The following is a 20,146-nucleotide window of genomic DNA, read 5'->3' as shown; positions in this document are numbered from 1 at the left end:
CCCTTACAAATGCTGCCAGCCATGTGAAGAGAACAAATTAGAAGGAATTTAAGTGACTGTGACCAGAGATGCAAATCAGATGATGGATATTTCTGAATTATCTTTGTGGGTGATAAAGCTACTGATTATAAAAATAAGAATATTTGCAGCTCAGAGATATTTTTAAGAAGGCTGCATTCATCAACACAAAGATGTAACACTAGTTCATAGTTCCCCGCCATGATTAAATAACCCAGGAAATACAAATTAATTGGACAAAAACAGCATGACACATTCTCTCACATAATGTTCTAAGCATAAACTTCACCACATTTTTTAGATCCATGGTTAAAATGGGAAATATGGTAAGAAAAATAAACTTCAAATGATGATTAAGAAAATGACAATGCGTAGAGTCACATGGCTTAACAAGACCCAAGCTCATATAATTCTACATTAAAGTGTAACCTCAAAGAAATGCCTGAATTGCAGTTTATACATAAAATCTTTAAGAAATAAGTTCAGGACAGGTTATGGAATAACCGTGAATAATCCTGTTTGAAGCAGTTTTTTCTGTCCGCTTATATACAGTATATAATACATTTGAAAGATATAATACTGAAATGAAAGTTTGATATATATAGCTATATATATATATATATGTGTGTGTGTGTGTGTGTGTGTGTGTGTGTGTGTGTGTGTGTGTGTGTATGTGTGTGCCGACAGGTTTCGGCCCGAGCCCGACAAGTACATTTTGATTGACAGCTTTTTAAAGCCCGAACCCGTTTACAGCCCGACATTATTCAAATGTGCGCACACACACAACTCTTTTGCCTTTTGTCAAGAATGAGTCATTTATACGTGTTTTAGCATAATTTATTCATAACTAACATAGACTACACCACTTAGAAGTTGGAAAAAATAAATAAAAAAAGTCCTCTGTGACATCTTAACAAATAGGGATAGGCTCATTTAGCCTATAAATAGACCAAGACATGATAAAAACTATTCTTTTTAATAAATTAAACTAATATAAATTCTAAATTAAGATGGGTATTTGGCAATAACGAAATTAAGATAATGGCTCCTCCGGATTTGCTTTGCCACTACCAGCTGACATTTAATAAAAGAATAATGCTAACATTAGCGTAAATACTCTGTCCACATTATTTATTTAACACTCAATGAATATTTAGTTATCATTTAAAAAAAAAACTTTACTCAGAGCGATTAGGCTAAGCCTGCATGTTTTTGTGGAGGAAAATGAATCCACTGTAGGCTAGATGTCTTCAGCGTTCCAGCGCTCACTGATAGTGTGTCATTATTCACTCATTATTCTCATTATAAACATAGTCAAAACTTTTCCACACCCCAGACTTTGCTTTAGTTACTGGTGCAACCAAAACGTAATCACCAGAGGCAAGCCTCCGTTACACCTGCTCAACATTCATTTTCACATCTTTCTCCATTTTCGCATCTTTCTCGCGCTAACCGAAACATATCACATGACCGGAGCGCAAGCCTGAGTCCAACCCGAGCCCGCGTAAGATGATAGAAATTAAACCCAAACCCGACCGAACCCGTCGGGTTCGGGCAAACATCTTCAGCTCTAATGAGTGCATTTTTTGGTACTTCAAATTTTGTGCTACCATCCACTCCCGTTATAGAGCATGGATTAGCCTGGACATTATTTAATATAACCTCGATTGTATTCGTCTGAAAGGAAAATGTCATATACACCTAGGATGGCTTGAGGGTGAGTAAATAATGGAGTAATTTTCATTTAGAGGTGAACTATCCCTTTAACAGATGAAAAGGTATGAATATGAAAATATGAAATTTAGCTGAAGAGTGAAAGCTGTATCAGATGCAGGCAATCACACTTGCTCAGTCCATCTTTCTCTCACAATACTTAATTCCACAAAATAAAGTGAACTTAATACATTAATACAATAAGCTTTTAATGAGGCAACCAAAATTCCTTCATTAATAGTTCTAAAGTGACGTTTTCTAATTAATAACATGGCATGGGCTCAGCTGTTAAACTGTCAAACTGAGATTTTAATCCTTGACAGAAGGAAGTAGTTCTGCACAAAAGATAGCTTTTAAAGACATTCAGTTGTTGTCACTTTTTTATTTACACACTTCTGCCATCGAACTGTTGTATAAATGCAATGCCACACTTGTAGGCGTGAGATGGCTTTATACAGCTGCATTGCACTGCTAGTTAAGTGATATTGCTCATATGCAAAGGGTATGGAAACTTAAATTTTTCACTCTTTGTTATATTGCATCCATTTGCTAAAATCTTTTAAGTTATTTTTTTTCCTCATTATGTACACTCAGCACCCCATATTGACAGAAAAACACAGAATTGTTGATATTTTTGCAGATGTGTTAAAAATGAAAAACTGAAATATCACATGGTCCTAAGTATTCAGACCTTTTGCTGTGACACTTATATATTTAAAGGTCCTTTTAGATGTTTTAAATGTTCTTCAAACTAAGTAAAAAAATTATATTTTAAGAACTGTTCACTGAAAGGTTCTTTGGGATTCCCAAAATGATTCTTCCATGGCATAATTGTGAAAAACCCCTTTAGGAATCTTTCTTTTAAGAATTAATATTCTTGTTTCCTCTGCTTTGGACAGTCACTCAAATAACGTGCACCCTGCTTTTAATACAAACCTCAGTCAAATTTTACCTACTTGCATTTCATTTTTCCAACTCATGGCTCTCCTCCCCCTCTTACATAAGCTGTGAATAGATGAGCTCTCTGCTGATGGTGAAGATGTGAGATGATTTGAGTTTGCATTTCAGCTCTAAGAAACTAAGAGCCTCCTCACCATTTAAATGCAAAGAGAGTGAATTATTCAATGGCAAAGGATTACAAGCTTTGACATGCCATATTTCCCTCCCCATCACTTCTTATCTCTTTTTTGGTCTGTGATTCAGATAATGGAAAGATACATGAACACTCAACAATTTCAGCGAAATCAATGCCTCACTACAAAATGTGCACTGGTCCTGCCATCAAACCGCATCTCTAATCAGCCTGCTCTATCAAGCCCCCTGGTGTTTTTCTTTCTCGCTCTCGCTTGCCCTTCTACTTTTCTTTCTCCTCCTCTCCTACGTTTATCTGTCTCTTTCTCACAGACCATACATTTTAGTTGCTTCTTCTCCCTTATTTTTCTAGCTTCTTGCTATTTGAGCTATCTTGATTTCTCAGCTTTTATGTTCATATTTATCTTCCAAGCTCTGTAATATTTCATACAAGTCACTTCCTGACATTAATCCAGGAAGTTACAACATTACTTATTTCAGAATCCCAAGTCTCAGCTAATTTAGCTTATTAAAAACAGATTGTTTTGATTTACCACAGTAATCTGGAATGATTTAATGAGACCATTACCTCTGCACTCTTCCCTTTCTACACCATATGGCCTCACAGTGTGTAATTTGTCCTGCAGCACCTCAAACAGCTCACCCTCTGCAGACTTCTCTAGGTGACCTCACTCATTTATGAGTCACAGCAAGCTCACATCTTCACTTTTCCTTTGGCATTAAATCTCTCAAGCATCATTAGAAAACAAGGCATGTATTTACATGCCTGTATGTTGTTTTACAAATTCTAAAGACAGGGGACAATAATGTTAGAAGCCAGAAGCCAGAAGCATAGTAGAATGCAGATTGTGTACTGTATGGCAATAACATAGTTACATGCAAAATGCTAGCCTGTTGTTGAATGATAAAATAAGTCACCAGAACTTTTGTTCATTTATTTGTCTATGAACAGAATCCACACCTTCCTATAGAAGACTATTTTACACCAATGGTTCTCAACTGCTACAAAACCCAACATTGTTCTGATTGGGTCACAGATAGCAGGGGAAAATAATTAATTAAAATTCATCTGAACTTTTAAAGTCTTTTAAGTCAAGGTGCATCCAATAAAATAAAAAAATAATTATAATTTTAATTGCATGCCCCCCCCCCCCCAAAAAAAAACTATACATAGAATACAATTTTAGCTGCTTATCTTGATGTATCTGCTGAAAGAATAAAATATTACTTAAGATGTATCTGCTGAAAGAATAAAATATTACTTAATTCAGACATTTAGAAATATTTTACATTAAAATTAAAAACACAGCATCTAATGTGGAATGTCAACATTTCGCATTTCAGAGAAATGTCAGTGAGAAGCATGTGGCTGAAAACTGTTATACTCAAGAAGAAAAAAAAGCTGTTAAAATAATTAAACTGACAAACGAGAGAGGTTGGTGGAATTTAATGCTTCATTGGGCCATTTAGGAGAATGATCATATCAGATGAGATCTGCAGGTCACGATGAGACAATTCCCCATCAGCATAATGAGAAAGCAACTCTTATTTCTTCACTGAGACACTGATGCAGTGTGATAGGCAAAGCTGAAGTTTTGTGAAGTGCATGTGAACTAGTGGGGGCTAGTTTTGCATGTTTCAGCAATAACAAGCACCAGCAGAGAGTGTTAAATGCATGGGAGAGTAATAAGGCAGGGGAAAATTCTGTTTGTCAGTCTTCACATATAAACATCCTTTAAGGCATATGCACGCATTAATACAAACAGCTGCAGTGGTGCTATAATATCATCTTCATGATCTCTTGCAGACACATTTTTTAATCAAAAAAGGATTTGGGGCAAGCATTCATTTTTTAAACATACTTTTATTGCCTCTGGTTATATGATGTATTCCTGTACTACTATGTCATCACTTCAAGTATTCACTCATTAGCATTCACAGAAAATGTACTTTACTAGGACCATATTTTAGTCGTGGCACATAGTGTCCCAGCATTTATTGTTTTATGCACCCCCACAGCCCCGTTAGTGAGGCTCAAGTATCCTTTCTTCTAAATAAAACCACAAATATGTTCCTTCACTTACATTAAAGAAGTTAGAAGAAACATTAACTTTTAAATTAAAAATAATTGACACTGTGAAAGAAAAACAGCTCACCATAGCTTTTTCTGTAAATTATAAGACATCTGAGCTTGTATGTCTTCTACAAGGGCCAATCCAGAGAAACTTTCTCTGAAATACCTAACAGCAAATGTATTTATATAATAAAATCCAGATGGCATGTTTATACCATCTACCAATAAGTCTACCAATGTTGGAATGTAAATAGCATGGAAGCTCATGAACAAACATGAAATATCTAGTTAAAAGTTATGATTTACAGGTTAAAATACTTACAAGACTACCAAAGTGAAGTCTTTCCAAACACTCCTTGAAAGCTGTTTAAGAACTACCTGGGGTTCACGTTCCCCTGGTTGAGAATAACATTTTTAGACATTACAAGATTGCAAAGAAATTGCCTGCCACAAAGTATTCAGCAAAGTCTTTCTCCATGAATCACTCCCTTTTTATATGTTTCACATTAAAACGCTTGAGTACAAGCAACAGAATCTAAATCTGTATGTCTGAACTGGGTATTCTATCCACTAAAGTTTCATCCACCACAAGATGCGCCTTAACCAGTGCGAGCAACTAATGTTCATATCAGCAGCCGTGGCTGAACTCCTGCAGATAAATTCAATGTTTTAAAGACAAGCACTTCTGCAAAGCTTATGTGAAGAAGGGCAATTTAGCACGTAGCTGCAGTTAGCATCTGCTTGTAACATTGCCTGTCCATCACAGTCACATCAGGTTGCTGGCCTGAAGCAGGATGCATGATTTATGTTTTGTCTTTTTCAGTGTCTGTGAGCTTGTTGAAGATAAAAAGATAATTGCTCATGCATAAACTATGTCTGGGTCCTTTCTGATTCAAATGAATAGTCTATTTGAGTGTACAATGAGTACAATAGCCCTGAAAGGTGTACTCAGCTGCACATAGCAGGATTAGAAAACAGGGCTGCTGAGTTTAGTTGTTCTAGTAGTAAGAGATAGTAAGACTGTTAGAGAACAAGTGGTGGGATACATGACCAAATAAGAGAAGCAGAACTTCAGAACAAATATGTTAGTAGAGACGTAAGGAAAATTCAATTAAAAAACAGTCAACCCAAATATTAAAAAAACCTAATGTTTTTCAACCCCATAAGACTTTAGGACCTTCAAAACACATATATTAATGAAACCCGAAAGACTTCTGTCCCAACATTGAAAGACCACACAATCAAAACTTTATTGCATCAAAAAGTACAATAAAATATTGCATTAAGCAATGGGTCTGGAATGACATGAGGGTGAGTATATTATGACAATTTATGTGCTGAATGCAATTTATGCAGCACTCATTGTGCCTGAATATATACCCAGTTATATTGCTATTTGATCGTCATTGATCTTCAAATGATGAATAAAGGCTGTCATGGTCAACAGAAAATGTACACAAACACCTTTTTTTTTAAATAATGTCTGTTTACTTTCTGTTTATGTCCTGTATTCGGTAAATGTCAGTGTTGGTATAGTACACTAAAACTCATATTACTTCTGATGAATATGAAACCTGATCGTGCCTGCCTGACAAACCTGAATGAAAAAACAATGCATGTGCCAAACACAAACATGCTTTTAAATAAAAGAGAAAATAGAAGTGAGAGACACAGCATGTCCTACAGTATTAGGAGTGTTCTCTGAACCGTATTTTTGATATAAGAGCTGTGATGTGATCATAAGTGGCGAGTGAGTTCAGTAGTTTTGAAGGGTATACCGACCCTCTCTAACTTCCCAGTAATGATTAAACTATTACCACAAAAGTATGAGTGAGAGATTGAAAGGAAATTTAAAGGCTGGAGTTCAACTGGAAAGATTATGGGGCATATATGAAAGCAAGATAAAACTAAATATTGTCACCACTTAGCAGAAAAAAAATTCAGCTTTATTCTTCTACATTCAGATAATCTCAATTTTTTTTTTTTTTTATTGCTTTACTCACTATGAGTCACTTTCTTTCTCTCTTCTTGTCTGCCTTCCATATTAACATATAAAAAGACCAACCAGCAAGAAAGGAAGCAGCACTTCGTTTTTAAATAGAATTAAAAAAGCATTTTCATAATTCTTGCTGTTTGCAGCACTGAAAAAAAGAAAAAAAACTCCAAAGGTGAGATGAAGCTAACACTAGTGTGGGAGTCCCTGGCACAACTGACAGCAAAACAGAATTGACTTCTGCCTACTATTAGGACACATGATGAGGATATACAGGTTTATTTTAAAAATACTTATCCAGCAAGTTATTATCAATGCAAATAAAAACCTCCTAATTCCTGCAAGATCAGAAAATATTAATGGGGGGGGGGGGGATACAGTAATGCATGATGTGCACATGTTCTCAAATCATATTTAGGTATTAGAAAGTAACAAAGCTTTGGAGACTTGGACCTGAAGGAATATTCTGGAGCAAAGAGAGCGATCATTCAAAGAACTGTATTAGCCTAATAGTAATTTAGCTGGTTTGTCCACAGGCTTATTGCTACTTCATACTGATATGTTTCTTGCCAGAGGGTCTGTAGCATTAATAGGAATCACAGGGCTAAATGTGATGTGTATGGTCACGGTTGAGCAGGCTGATTCCTCGTGTGATTCCTTCCCCACATCCTCTCTTGGGGAGAGAGAAATCAAATCTTTAGCGTATATATGTGTCGGTGCTCTGAGGTCAACATCGTTATAGTGTCACACTTGAACATGCTTGAGATAATAGCCAAAGCTAGAGAGACAGCAGGGGAAAAACCTGACCTGCTCGAACCGAGCTTCATCCTCGCAGTTTTCCAGTACCCGAGAGAAGAAGGAAAGACCTGCATGGAGGAAAACAAGGTTAAAGGTCAATATGCAGCATAGCATCAAAGCAGTGCGATATATAAGAAAACTGTGATATAAATTGTGTGATATAATGAAGACTGCAATGTCAAATCCTATAAATGTACACGTAAAACAAGTCATATTAGGCTGAATTATTTAATGTACCTGTATATGTTGTTTTGAAATGAGTTCAAGTTATGTAATCTCAAAATACAGACAACAAAGTTCTCTTATAGTCTCAGAGAAACAAGCAGCAGCTCATCTCCAACTCATTGCTGGCTGAGGCTGTTCAGGAGCTTTTCTACCCTCTATACATAGTGCTGTAGATCATAAAACGGTTTTCTTTGTCTTTTTCTTTTTTTAACTTTAAAGTCTGAATATTTTATGAATTGTGCAGCACTGATGCCTTAATTAATAGAGATAACTGCAGGCTAAAATCACAAGGCTCACAACCTAGATTAAAAAATGCTTTCCTTGGCGACAATAACAAGAAGACATAGATAAAAGTTTATGTAACATGCATAAACTGGATGAAGACTTAATAAAAATTGACGGGCTGCCTGTAAAGCAAAAGAACAATCTTGATAGATTATTATTACATAATGTACAGTCTTTATGGGGAGTTTTCAAATTTACAATTCCAAAGTAATCACATCTTATAATGTCTGACAGACAATATTTTTGTACTTTCCATAATTTTCTCTCTCTGATGAAACATTTTTAATATGATTTTTCATTGTTCTCAGGTACTCAATCTAAGTTATGCAACCCACAGAGAAACAGGACACCGCTCAGTAGAGCCCTTCCGTTCCAGACAGCTTAGATCACGGCACACTGAGGGTGCTGAACATTAGGGGAAGACCAAAATGGGAGGGAAGGAAATGGTGGCAAGAGAGCTAATAGTCATTGCCCTCGGAGAGGGGGAGGGGGGATTGGTACATAACAACATATTGATCATACAGAGAAATGACTTCTATTATTTGAAGTGTCTCAATCAAATTATATGAAAAATACGACCGTCACCTTGACCATCATTTCTTTCAAAACATCCTTCAGTAAAAAGAGTCCTATTAATACCTGAAGATGCTTACTCCTATAACATGCGTCAGGTCTTCTTTTCTTTCCTTTTTTAGCAATAAAATGTTGTTTGTCCTACCTAATTACTGTTCCATTTAACTAAGGTGTTTCTGTAATTGTTCTTTTTATATGCTAGAAACACATAAAACTCCACACATACAGTATATTTGTATTTGTCTCCCAACCCTTCTTGCTCACACACATACACAGAGAGCATTTTATGAGAAAGAAAATAATTGTCAGATAAACTCTGAGCAACTGTCCAAGGTGCTGAAATACAAATACAGATGAAAAAAAAGAGAATCGGGAGAAAAAAAATCTTGCCATTCATATTTAGTGTTTTTAGAGCCACATTTAACTGATATAAAATCTAATGGATTTTCGAGGCAAGCCTCATAAGACAAGGAGTAATGAGATAAAACAAATTTGGTTCACTTTTCTCAGTTTAAAACTTTAAACAATACTTCTGGATGCATTGAATACAATTAAAAAAAGAATCTTAGTAGCCTATTGAGTTATCCATTTGATTAAAATTAATCGCTGGAAATTAACGATGAATAAAAGAATACTGCAGTGAAAATTGAGACCCTACATTTACACATTTAATGAAACCAGAAAGCAGCTCAAGCTTGTGTCTGAGGCAATAATTTTGATTTTTTTTTTATACCAGCAAGGTAGGTTTCAATCATCTAAAGCGATATTAAAAGCCTTCCATGCTCTTTGATAAAGACATGCCGGTTCAGAATAACTGGATATCTATAACTTTTCCTCAGAACCTCAAGTTACGCACTAATGCACGATATAAATATCAGGATAAAATAACATTAAACCTATATATAACACAAGATACTTAATATACAGAGGCACACAAACTATATATTGCTCTATAGCCTACCTCTGAAAGTCACTTTAGCGATGCGGTCCCCCTTTCCACGAAGCTCCGTGACAGTCTTCAGGTACACTACTAAAGCCATTTTAGCTTAAAATAAGATAAAATAAAAAGACAATAATAAGATAAAAAATGTTTTATCCCAAAGAACGCGCATCAATCTTGACCAACGCTGCATAACTTCTTATAAAATCATACCCTAACTGTTTTTATTCGCTACATAAAACCGGGAAAAATCCTCTCATCGTATAGACTGCATCCTCTGTGCGGAATAACATGAAAAGAGTAATTACAGTTGCTAGCTTTTCTATACGCACATGTACATTCGTCAGTTCCTGCTCCGAGACTCTCTTCACTCTGCGATGCGCCTCGCCACTCCGCTCGAGCGCAGTGTGATGACGGATGACGCCAGCAGGGGGCAGTCGCTCACAGTCAAAGCTCTTTATCAGGGAAGGATTCTTGCAGAAACCAGATAACACCCAAAACGCTTTTTACTATATTTATTATTATTCAAGGCAAAATCATAGTTTTGATATATTGTATATTAGCGTAAATTTGACAGACTAGCTATTAATAAAAACGAATGCTAGGTTGACGTTTTGTTGTTTTATCTTACTCCAAAAATATATTACAGTATTTAACATATCCCTACCTAACCTTAACCATGAGTAATCCCTAAAATCAGAGGAAATGATAATGACACTGATGTACAAGCACCAAAAAGTGATTTTAAACCTACATTTCACAAAATCTATAAACTGGTTCTTCAAATCTGATTGGTTAATCACAATGTTGTTTCAGTGACAACAAAGATGTTGTCACAGGAACATGTCTCACTTGGTAAAATCAGGTTCTGCGTATATGTGTACAAATATAAAGAATTTACAGGACATTTTCGAGGTATAATATATATATAAGCATTCTATTTAGAATTTGCTTAGTGAGATTGCTTCAGTTTGTAGGCGAATTCCAAATTGCGCGCATGCGAATGTATTTACGGTAATCTATAATTTTAGAACTGAATATAAATTACACTACAGTAGCCTACTGATTAAATACAAACACCTTAACTTAATATACCAATTACGCGTAAGTGTTACCACGAGTACACAGAATAAGGTTTGGGTAAACACGTTATAAAAATAAACAGAGCACTAGTGAGTTCTACAGGAGAGTAAGTGTTTCCAAATACTTTCCATCGCCTTGTTCTGGAAATATCTGGGTAGCCCCAAGTCCCATTCGTCCCCAGAAGAGGGAGACAACGTTTGGGAAAGAGCGCACAGACTGACGGTAGCTGGCAGCGGAGCATCCGAGCATCCCATAACCTTGCTTCCCTCAGTGTAGCGGATTGCCGTGATACTGAAGCACTGTCTGCAATGTCTCCTGCACGGGCACGAGCTCTTCTCGGGCTCCTGGTCACACTCTGCACCCAGAGCCCACTACTGTCGGGTAGGTCAATCTGCTTATCTCTATAATTCACAAAATCAAGCTTTGTATTTTATTCAAATTATGTATAATTTAATTTTAGATTTTAAAAGTAAATCGTTAAGTATATTTTGTCTAGCTTATAATTGCCAGGGCTTTCTGTAATGATGCTGTCATCTTGTACTTTAAAGATTATTTCAAAGCACTTATGACCAATGGCTTGAATTAACCACCTGCGGTTTGTGAATCTGGACGTTTAAGTCCTGTTTTTGTTATTTATTTAAACATTTCCAGCACTAATAATGCATGATGGGCAAGACTGAACAGCTGATTGATCAGCTAAGCCACAGGCAGGTGCACAAACTTATATATATATATATATATATATATATATATATATATATATATATATATATATATATATATATATATATATATATATTTAAAATCAAGTCCATTTTTTTATCCATTTGAATCAGTTTCAAATAAGGTGATCATATGTATGTCTACATGTCTACATGTACGAGACTAATACTTACTGTACAACATCGACTGATGCTAATGTCACCTTTGTAATTAATTTCTGTAGCTCATTTAGTAGAGTTTAGGTGCGTTTAAAAATCTATATATCCTGATTGGATTCCCTATACAGACAGACAGACAGACAGACAGAGTGACAGACAGAGTGACAGATAGAGAGACAGACAGACAGACAGACAGACAGACAGACAGATAGATAGATAGATAGATAGATAGATAGATAGATAGATAGATAGATAGATAGATAGATAGATAGATAGATGGGATGTAAGTGCAGTTCTTAGTAAATGTTTTATCACATTAGGGCCAGGACAGGAAGTACAGTTAACCTCTTTAAAAGGTCACAGATGTTTTAGACATTCATTTGCTTACAGCTCTTCAAATCAATTTTAGCCACATTTTCTCTCCCTCCACATCTTTCTTTCACTCTGCCTGTCCCAACTAATTCTGAGGAGAATGCAGTGGAGCAGAGGATTCTTGGATGAGAAAAGTAGTAGCTAAGTCCTACTGAGCTGTTTTAGCTGCCACGTTACAACGGGGGTTTTATTTCTCACTTGCTCTTTCAAAGTGTTTTGGAAATGTTCTTTAAATGAGGTCACCCCAGTGCTGCCTGGGACTGCCATCAGCAGCTGCATTTTATCCAGTATTCTTCTCTTTTCCTCTTCTCTCCATCTTCAACAAAACAAAATACATTCAACACAACTAAACCTTGAAGCCACCACCTGCTCAGATATGATGTAGACAGTAAAACAAAGAAAGAAAAAAAACCCTTCTAGATCTTAGAATGGTGCCCAACTGCAGCTTCAAAACCGTTCCAGACATCTGCTTGACAGATAAAATATATATTGGAAGGAATGAGTCTCAGGGTTTTGTTCCACAACCCTGGACTTTAACATCAAGTCTGTTGATATTCCGGTAAGAATGAGCTTATGTTGTGAGGTAAGAGCTCTGCCAGAGAGTGAGAGGAAGCGAAGAATCATGCCCCGACCAGCTACTGGAATTTAATCTTGCTCAGATATTAACCAAGGAATTTGCGGAAAGCCTTTGATTGACGTAGGCAAGGCTGGAGGGTTTAGAATCTGTCGATAAGTGAGTGTGCTATAGTAGCTGGCACAATGCCCACGCTCAACCTGTCACTCAGGTGCTTGAGCATTGTCTATCATCAGATTCCCTCTTATAAAACACCTGGGTATTTTGTATCTCAGGCGGTCTATCTAAAAGCACTAAGCTATTGTTGACTCAAACAATAATACACTCTAAATACTTTCTTGCATTTGTGTGAATGTCCTCCAGGAACCTGAATGAAAATAATAAGCAAAGAGTATGTTTGTGAGAGTTTATGTATGCCTTTCACTGAGAAAATGATGTCAGAGCAGCAGGTGCTTGCCCTACAGGTCTTTCTAAAAGAACTGACAACAGGACCACAGGGCATTTACTTTCACCTTCCTAATAAAGGAATGGACAATGGCCAAGGGCCACTATGAAAGAGTTTCAGGACAGCTGACAGTTCCCACATTCCAACAATCTTACATTTGTTTTAAGTATGTACATGTGATTCATGCCTGGCTAATCTAAATATTAGATTTTTTCTGTGATTTATTGAACACTGATTTGCTAATTCTGCTGATGGAAATATGTCGTCAATCTAACTGGCTTACATCGATGTCAGAATTGCGTTAGCAAATTGTGATAGTCTTGGAAACATCAGTTAGAATGGGTTAAAAATTACAACGTTTATTTTTTAATAGCTGTCATGAAGTCAATTTGTAACATTTCCAGCTATTACTGCAAATTAAAAGCAATACATTATTTGTTTTAATTAAAAAAAACAATGTTTGAGACAAGAATGGAAAGCAGTCACCCACTTTACCAGGGGTTTAGTGAAAATTTCTTCATACCCTCAACATCTTTAGAGACAATATCACCAGTCTGTGCTTTTATATAGTCACAACCATTTTTATTTATTTAAAGAAGTATATTTATTTTCCAAAATACAATAAAAAACTGACATAATTACTATTATTTTTATTAATTAAATTTTTGTTTGCCTGCTCAGTAGCTGTTGTTCAGAATTACCCAAATTTGAGAACCACTGATCTAGGTGATGTCCACATTATAATATGAGCCTCAGTTAGTTTCCTCCAGTATAAAATGTTTATTTTTGGAGAAAGATCTTATTCTTATGTCTAACAAGTCTTGATTTAATCAAAATGTGAACCCACCCTACATCATAAATTTTTATATGGGCCAAGTCACAGACTGAAGTTTCTGTGGTCTGTGTGTGTGTGTGTGTTAGTTGTAAGTGCAATGACGTGTGATGTGGTTCCAGATTATGTGGAGAGATGTTCCATTACATTATAAAGCAGTGACCGAGAGTCACATGTCAATGTACACTTAAATAAATGATAAGAGATTGAATCTTTCACTTGAATTTATGCCAGGGTCATACTGTTGTAAGGTAAACCGGCACAGTGATGAGACATTTTCTCTGTAGGGTTATAAAAACAGCCTGAGCACACTAAAGAATTTCAGACAGTTTCCAGTTGAATTAACTGAGGGCTATAGCTCTTGTTTCTCTTGTTTAAGCCATAAGGAAGTGAATTTATACAACAGCTCTACATTAAACACTATGACTCCCACTAAGCGAATTTTCATGCTAGGTTTACAATTTAGTTTCATTTTGCCTTGATAGATGGCCCTCTACATTACGTAATTCTGATTGGTCAATCACATAATCACATGCATTCATGCACTCTTCGCTTAATTTTGTGGTCATGATTTGGGATATATTTTGTGACAGTCACCCTCAATATCCCATACTTAGTCTAATAGTAGCTTATAAGATAGTTAATTCTTGATTTGCTGAACTTAGAAACTGCAATCTTGCAATAACGAACTCACCAGACTGTACTCTCTCCCAGGTTCTAAGCCACTGCCGCCACGCAATGTGAAGCTGACCTCGGTGGATAAGGGGTTAAAGGTCACGTGGGATCCACCCAGTGAGCTGGATGGACAGCCTGTTGACAGCTACAGCATCGGCTATGGGAAGTCCATGAAATCACTGCGCTTCGTCACTGTCGACAAGGACAGACGGTCAGAGTTACTAGAGGACGTAGGTAAGAGTGAAATTCATTTATTTATTAAATTAAAAGCTAGAGACACACATTGAGTACTTGAGCACTATTTCGGGCTCTCATGTGCATGTTGTGTTGTTTTAGAGCCTGGAGTCCTGCATTTTCTCAAGATGAGTGCAGAGAATAAGGATGGGATGAGTAAACCTGTCTACAGGGCAGAGACTCCAGGAGGTGTGTGCTTGTCTGTGTGTGTGGATAGAGACCTGCATGTTTCTCTATGACTCTCTATTTTCTTCACTGTTGTACAATGATGCATGACTATATAAAACACAGCATGCACGTAAAACACATATGCATGCTTTTAAACTTAACCAAAAAGTGTGTCATGTATGTCGTTCAAACCTGTATGCATTTCTTTGCTTGTGTAGAACACATTTGAAAAATTTCCTTTTTTTTTTGTCCATTTGTTGAAAGTCAATGAGGTCCAGTGTTGTTTGGACCTCAAGTCTTCTTTTATTTTCTCCAAAAGTCATACAGGTTTGGAATGACATGATGTTAAACTTTTTACATCTAGGGCAATTTCCTTTAAGTATAACAAAACAGGAATCCCTCATCGTTGTATACATACAGTGGCCCCTGAAAAAATTTTGACACTCAAGCTGAACACAAAAATGAATTACTTACAAGATCAAATATTAAACTTCACAAACTACTACCTTTCAAATATTTGGGGTATTCTTTTTTTTAAAAGAAGTATCTTATGCATGCCAGAAGTGCATTTACGTGTTCAGAAAATACAGTAAAAATAATCATATTGTGAAATATTTTTACAATTTAAAATAAATATTTAATATTTTTTTCAATGTAATTTATTGCTGTGACAAAAAAGCTGAATTTTCAGCAGCAATTACTCCAGTCATCAGCATCACATAATACATCAAAATCATTCTAATACTGTATGCTTACTGTACTTGGTGTTCAAGAAACATTTCTTATTGTTATCAATCTTGAAAACTATTTTTGTGGAAATTTGTGATACATTTTTTCTTTTTCTATTCTTTTGCAATATTTTTTCTGGATTCATTGATGAAAAGAACCGCATTTATTTAAAATTAAAATCTTTTGTAACATTATAAATGGCTTTACTGTCACTTGATCAATGTAATGCATCCTTGCTGAATAAGAATATTAATTTCTTTGTGACAGACCAGTGGTGTATATATAATTGAAATATATATTTCTAATTTAATACATTTGAAAATAAATAGAGGACAGCACAACAAACCTTTCTTTCATTAATTTTTAACTTTGGCTTAAGTGTACACAACATTTTACTGGTCACTGTATACATTCTCTAAAGCTGTCACTGTGGCAGCACCCTTTCAAAAAGTACTATTATTTATCCCTAAAGTGTGCATATAAGAACCATAAATGTACATATTAGCTGAAGTGCACATTCTAGTACCTAAATATTTGTACCTTTCGAAAAAATACCACCCCAGTGTACATAGATGTCATTAATTGTCTACTGTACATTTACACTTTTATTAGCCTCATTAATTTAGACTCATTAGACTCTAACACACGTTATTATTTGGTTTTTACAAGAAAAGTATTTATAACTTTAGTGCTCTCTATGCTTTTAGCTCATTTCACAATATTAAGCCAGACTGGATGGTTAACACACACTTATGTGTAGACTGCAGGGTTTAGGGACATATGGTCGTTTCTGTTTTTCAAATAACTGGCATCTGTTTAGATTGAATTCTCCAAAGATAGAGCATTTATGTGGCCAGTCCTTGTTTTTGTATCCAACCGAGAGCTTGAGTAAAGAGCCTTAAGCCTTGTGTTGTGGTATCCAGTCACTCGTCCAATGCATGCCACATAAAGATTTTCCCTTAATTTTTTTTTTTTTTTTTTTTTAGTATGTCCCTCTCTAACAAGCAGGATCTAGGCATACTCAGTTTTTATTGAGTAATTCAGTTATAAAAGCATCTTATCCATAGTTGATAAGGTCACGTGTCTTACTCATTTATTATGCACAGATTTGAATTTGTATGATAAGGCTAAACAATTTCCTCAAAATAAATTACAAATATAATACTAAAAACCAAAATCAATTGTTTTCAAAAGTGAATTTAAGCATAACAACATAATAATGTACAGCATGAAAAATGGATGTTTTGAGATTTTCTAAAAAAAAATTATAAACAAATTGAATGTGTGTTAAATGTTTTAAAAGTGTTTTTTATGATATTAATATTAATGCAAAGATACAATATGTCCAATAACTGATATGGTATATATTGTGCTTCTTTATGTATAACCATGTTGCTCTTTTTTATTGCAGGGGGAGAGTGGGTGCAATTGGATGGTTTTGCAGTCGAGCCTTTCAATAGATCCTCTCCAGGTAGGCCCAATATTTTCCCAGCCTATATTTATGCACAACCATTTTATGAGGACTTTTTTCAAGCAGTTTCAAGATAAACATAAAAGAGTTATGAGAAAATAGTCATGAGAATACAATTTTATGGAATGCTAGTTCCACTTCAGACTACATGTTCTTAAAAATGTAGTTGTTTCTGTACATTAATGGCAAATGACAGATTTCAGACTTGCAGGCTTATGGAAAACATCTATGTTGCTACTCCTTTGGGAAAGTTTAAAGTTTGGACATGTCTGAATGCCAGAGAACTCCGATACACCAAGTTTCTGCAAAGACAGTGGCAGTTTGTCAACTGTGAATTTGTTAAATCAAAGCTTTTATTTATCTTCTTTATGAATCCACTGAGCCCATCGGAAGCCAAATTCTGTATACATGAGCCCTCTGAAGAGAATAAGGAATCCCGAAGAGTGTTTTAGTTTCTTACAATCTCAAGAGAGTAAAAGAGATGAAAACACATGTGAACAAATTACATGTGATCAATGGTCTAGCATACACTGGGGAAAAAGGGTTTTCTGTTGCAAGTAAAACTATAAGATTCCCTTTTGAAGGGGAACTCCATGTTGCATCCTCTAGAGGGTGCTAGGGGAAGGCCTCCAGCATGACCGGTGTCTGAGGGATGAATGAAAAAAAAAGACAATGAATTTGACATTGGCAGGCCGCAGCCTATGACAAAAACAAAAGTGACTGCAGGCATAAAAGAGCACTTGCAGAATACGTCATCCACTTCTTTGTCTTCAAGTCTTATGTACGGAAGCACATGCATTTGACTCATGTGAGAGAAGGATGCGCTCTCTGTTTGCATTCATTGAACTACGAGTGTAGAGGTCTGTTCTCAAGTTCTTTGTCAGCATTTGCACGAGCGCGTTTGCCTCTCGAGGGAGTTGAACAAGCTTAATGCGATGCTTTCATGGCAGTTTCTTATCTTGCCTGATTCCTGAGGGGATTCTTGACGTTTTTTGGGTCTCACAGCAGCCGAGGCAGTTAATCAGACCAATCACGGGGATTGTAGGCTGGGCATGGAAGGAATCTGACAAGGAGTGCTTTCTCTTTAAGATTCCTTTTTTATTTATTTTTTATTTTACAGAATAGGAACTGTGTATAATGTGAGATATCGATTATAGTTCAAAACCTCTGATATCTACATTATTGATGAAGGAGGCTCCTGACTTGATGCAATAGCAAGTTTCTTTGTGTTGTTAAGCTCTCTTTCAAGCCTCCTCTGAGCCTCCTCATCCTCTCAGCCCAGGTTTATGTACTTAGGTGGAGCATGGTTTCTGCTCCTCTCGCCTAGACAGCTATTCTGAGCATTCTGCTCCCTAATATTTTTGTTTTGCAGTTATTTCAGGTTTTGCTCTGTGTGAGCCTCCCCGATCAGCTGTTCTTGAGCCTGGTAGCTTCCCTCCCTTTGAAGGTTGCTATTCTACAGAGTTCTGTGGCTGTTTTAGGTTGTCAGGGTCTTGTGGGCCTCCTTGATAGTCAAGCTCTTCACGTCAAGCTTTAGTTTACTCCCCTCACTTGAGGGTCTTTGTACTGAGTACGCTGATCCATATGCGTGAGTGATTGCACTCCCCTTGCTATAGAGGGTTGTTATGCTGAGTGCTTGATTCCTAGAGCTCTGCTTAGACAGTACTATTAATATGTAGGCTCTATCATAAGCCTCTCTAACTGTGTCTAGCATTGAGTGTAGTCAGGTCTCGTTATGATGAGACCTCCACTTTTTAGAACTTTCATTAGGCCTGAGTGTTGTTAGGCTACCTCTCATTTAAGAGTCATTCTGCTGAAGCCTCTGCTCTTCAGAGCTCCACCTTTGGCAGTAATATAGTATATAAGCTCTTTCTTTTGATCCTCACTAACTGCCTCTGGTGTTGTGTGTAGCTAAGTCTCCTCTTGGTTTAGAGAGTCATTATGCTTAGACCTCCAGTCTTCCAGTTCCATAATTTGGTGGGTGAGCTAATCTATGATGTTGGCGAGCTTTGAGCCTGCCTGTAGAGCTTTGTAGCCCAGGTTCTGGCCAAAGCAATTTTGCTGGGAATGATGTGCCTTGAGTCTTTGACTTAGGGAATCCAGTTATTTGGGCCCCCATCCATCAGTATGGCAGTGTTGGTATAATGTTCCCCTAGCACCCTCTCAAGGATGCAGCGTGGAGTTCCCTTTTGAAAGGGAACGTCTCAGGTTATGCATGTAACCATGGTTCCCTGATAATATGGAACGAGACATTGCGTCCCTGTGCCATGCTTCGGGCATTCCTGCCTGCATCCCCTTCAGGGAAGTCGTGGCCTAATGGTTAGAGAGTTGGACTCCCAATCGACTTAGGTGCCCTTGAGCAAGGCATCGAACCCCCAACTGCTCCCTGGGCGCCGCAGCATAAATGGCTGCCTACTGCTCCGGGTGTGTGTTCACTGTGTGTGTGTGTGCACTTTGGATGGGTTAAAAGCAGAGCATTTGGGTCACCATATTTGGCTGAATGTCACTTCAGACAAATAAGTGGATGATGCATTCTGCAGGTGCTCGTTTATGCCCATTATGCCCACAGTCACTTTATTTGTTTACGTCATAGGCTGCCGCCTGCCGAGGTCAAGTTGATTGTTTTTTTTGTTTTGTTTTTATTCATGCTTCAGACACTGGTCACAGTGGAGGCATTCCCCAGCTCCCTCTGGAGGACACAGCATCTCGTTCCCTTTTATCAGAGAACCATGGTTCCATGCATAACCTGAGAGTATGTTTTAGTTTTACATGAAAATACTGTTTCTGTTTTGTTTGTTTTTTTTTACTTCAGAATTTTGCACTTCTGTCATAGATTTAGAATAGACAATACTGCAGAATTCTCTGTTTACTAATGTATAAAGTTATTTGAACACAGAAATAGTGATTGTGGTCACTTCATTAACATCTCCAGAAAGAAATTTTCCAACAATTTTTGGTTTTCCAACAATTT

At 36.6% G+C, this 20,146-nt stretch overlaps 2 protein-coding genes across 7 annotated transcripts in view; one reads left to right on the top strand and one right to left on the bottom strand.

The window, feature by feature from the left end:
- Positions 1–10,089, bottom strand: part of LOC127938468 (otoferlin-like) — a 47,423-nt gene extending 37,334 nt beyond the window's left edge. For all 6 annotated transcript variants that reach the window (XM_052535102.1, XM_052535105.1, XM_052535106.1 and 3 more), the window contains exons 1-2: positions 9,733–10,089; positions 7,698–7,756 (exon numbers count right to left, since the gene is read on the bottom strand). In XM_052535102.1, coding sequence (XP_052391062.1) covers positions 7,698–7,756; positions 9,733–9,811 — 138 coding nt within the window. In that variant the 5' untranslated portion in view covers positions 9,812–10,089. The remainder of the gene's footprint in view (positions 1–7,697; positions 7,757–9,732) is intronic.
- Positions 10,090–11,075: 986 nt separating this feature from the next.
- The window catches only part of LOC127938085 (fibronectin type III domain-containing protein 1-like), a 33,685-nt gene continuing 24,614 nt past the window's right edge, over positions 11,076–20,146 (top strand). Inside the window, exons 1-4 of the mRNA XM_052534491.1 lie at positions 11,076–11,175; positions 14,613–14,807; positions 14,910–14,996; positions 17,116–17,175. Coding sequence (XP_052390451.1) covers positions 11,103–11,175; positions 14,613–14,807; positions 14,910–14,996; positions 17,116–17,175 — 415 coding nt within the window. The 5' untranslated portion in view covers positions 11,076–11,102. The remainder of the gene's footprint in view (positions 11,176–14,612; positions 14,808–14,909; positions 14,997–17,115; positions 17,176–20,146) is intronic.

This window comes from Carassius gibelio, chromosome A20 (assembly GCF_023724105.1).
Source record: "Carassius gibelio isolate Cgi1373 ecotype wild population from Czech Republic chromosome A20, carGib1.2-hapl.c, whole genome shotgun sequence".
NCBI lineage: Eukaryota > Metazoa > Chordata > Actinopteri > Cypriniformes > Cyprinidae > Carassius > Carassius gibelio.
The sequence above is the reverse complement of the archived record's forward strand: the minus strand, read 5'-3'. Positions and strand labels throughout refer to the sequence as shown.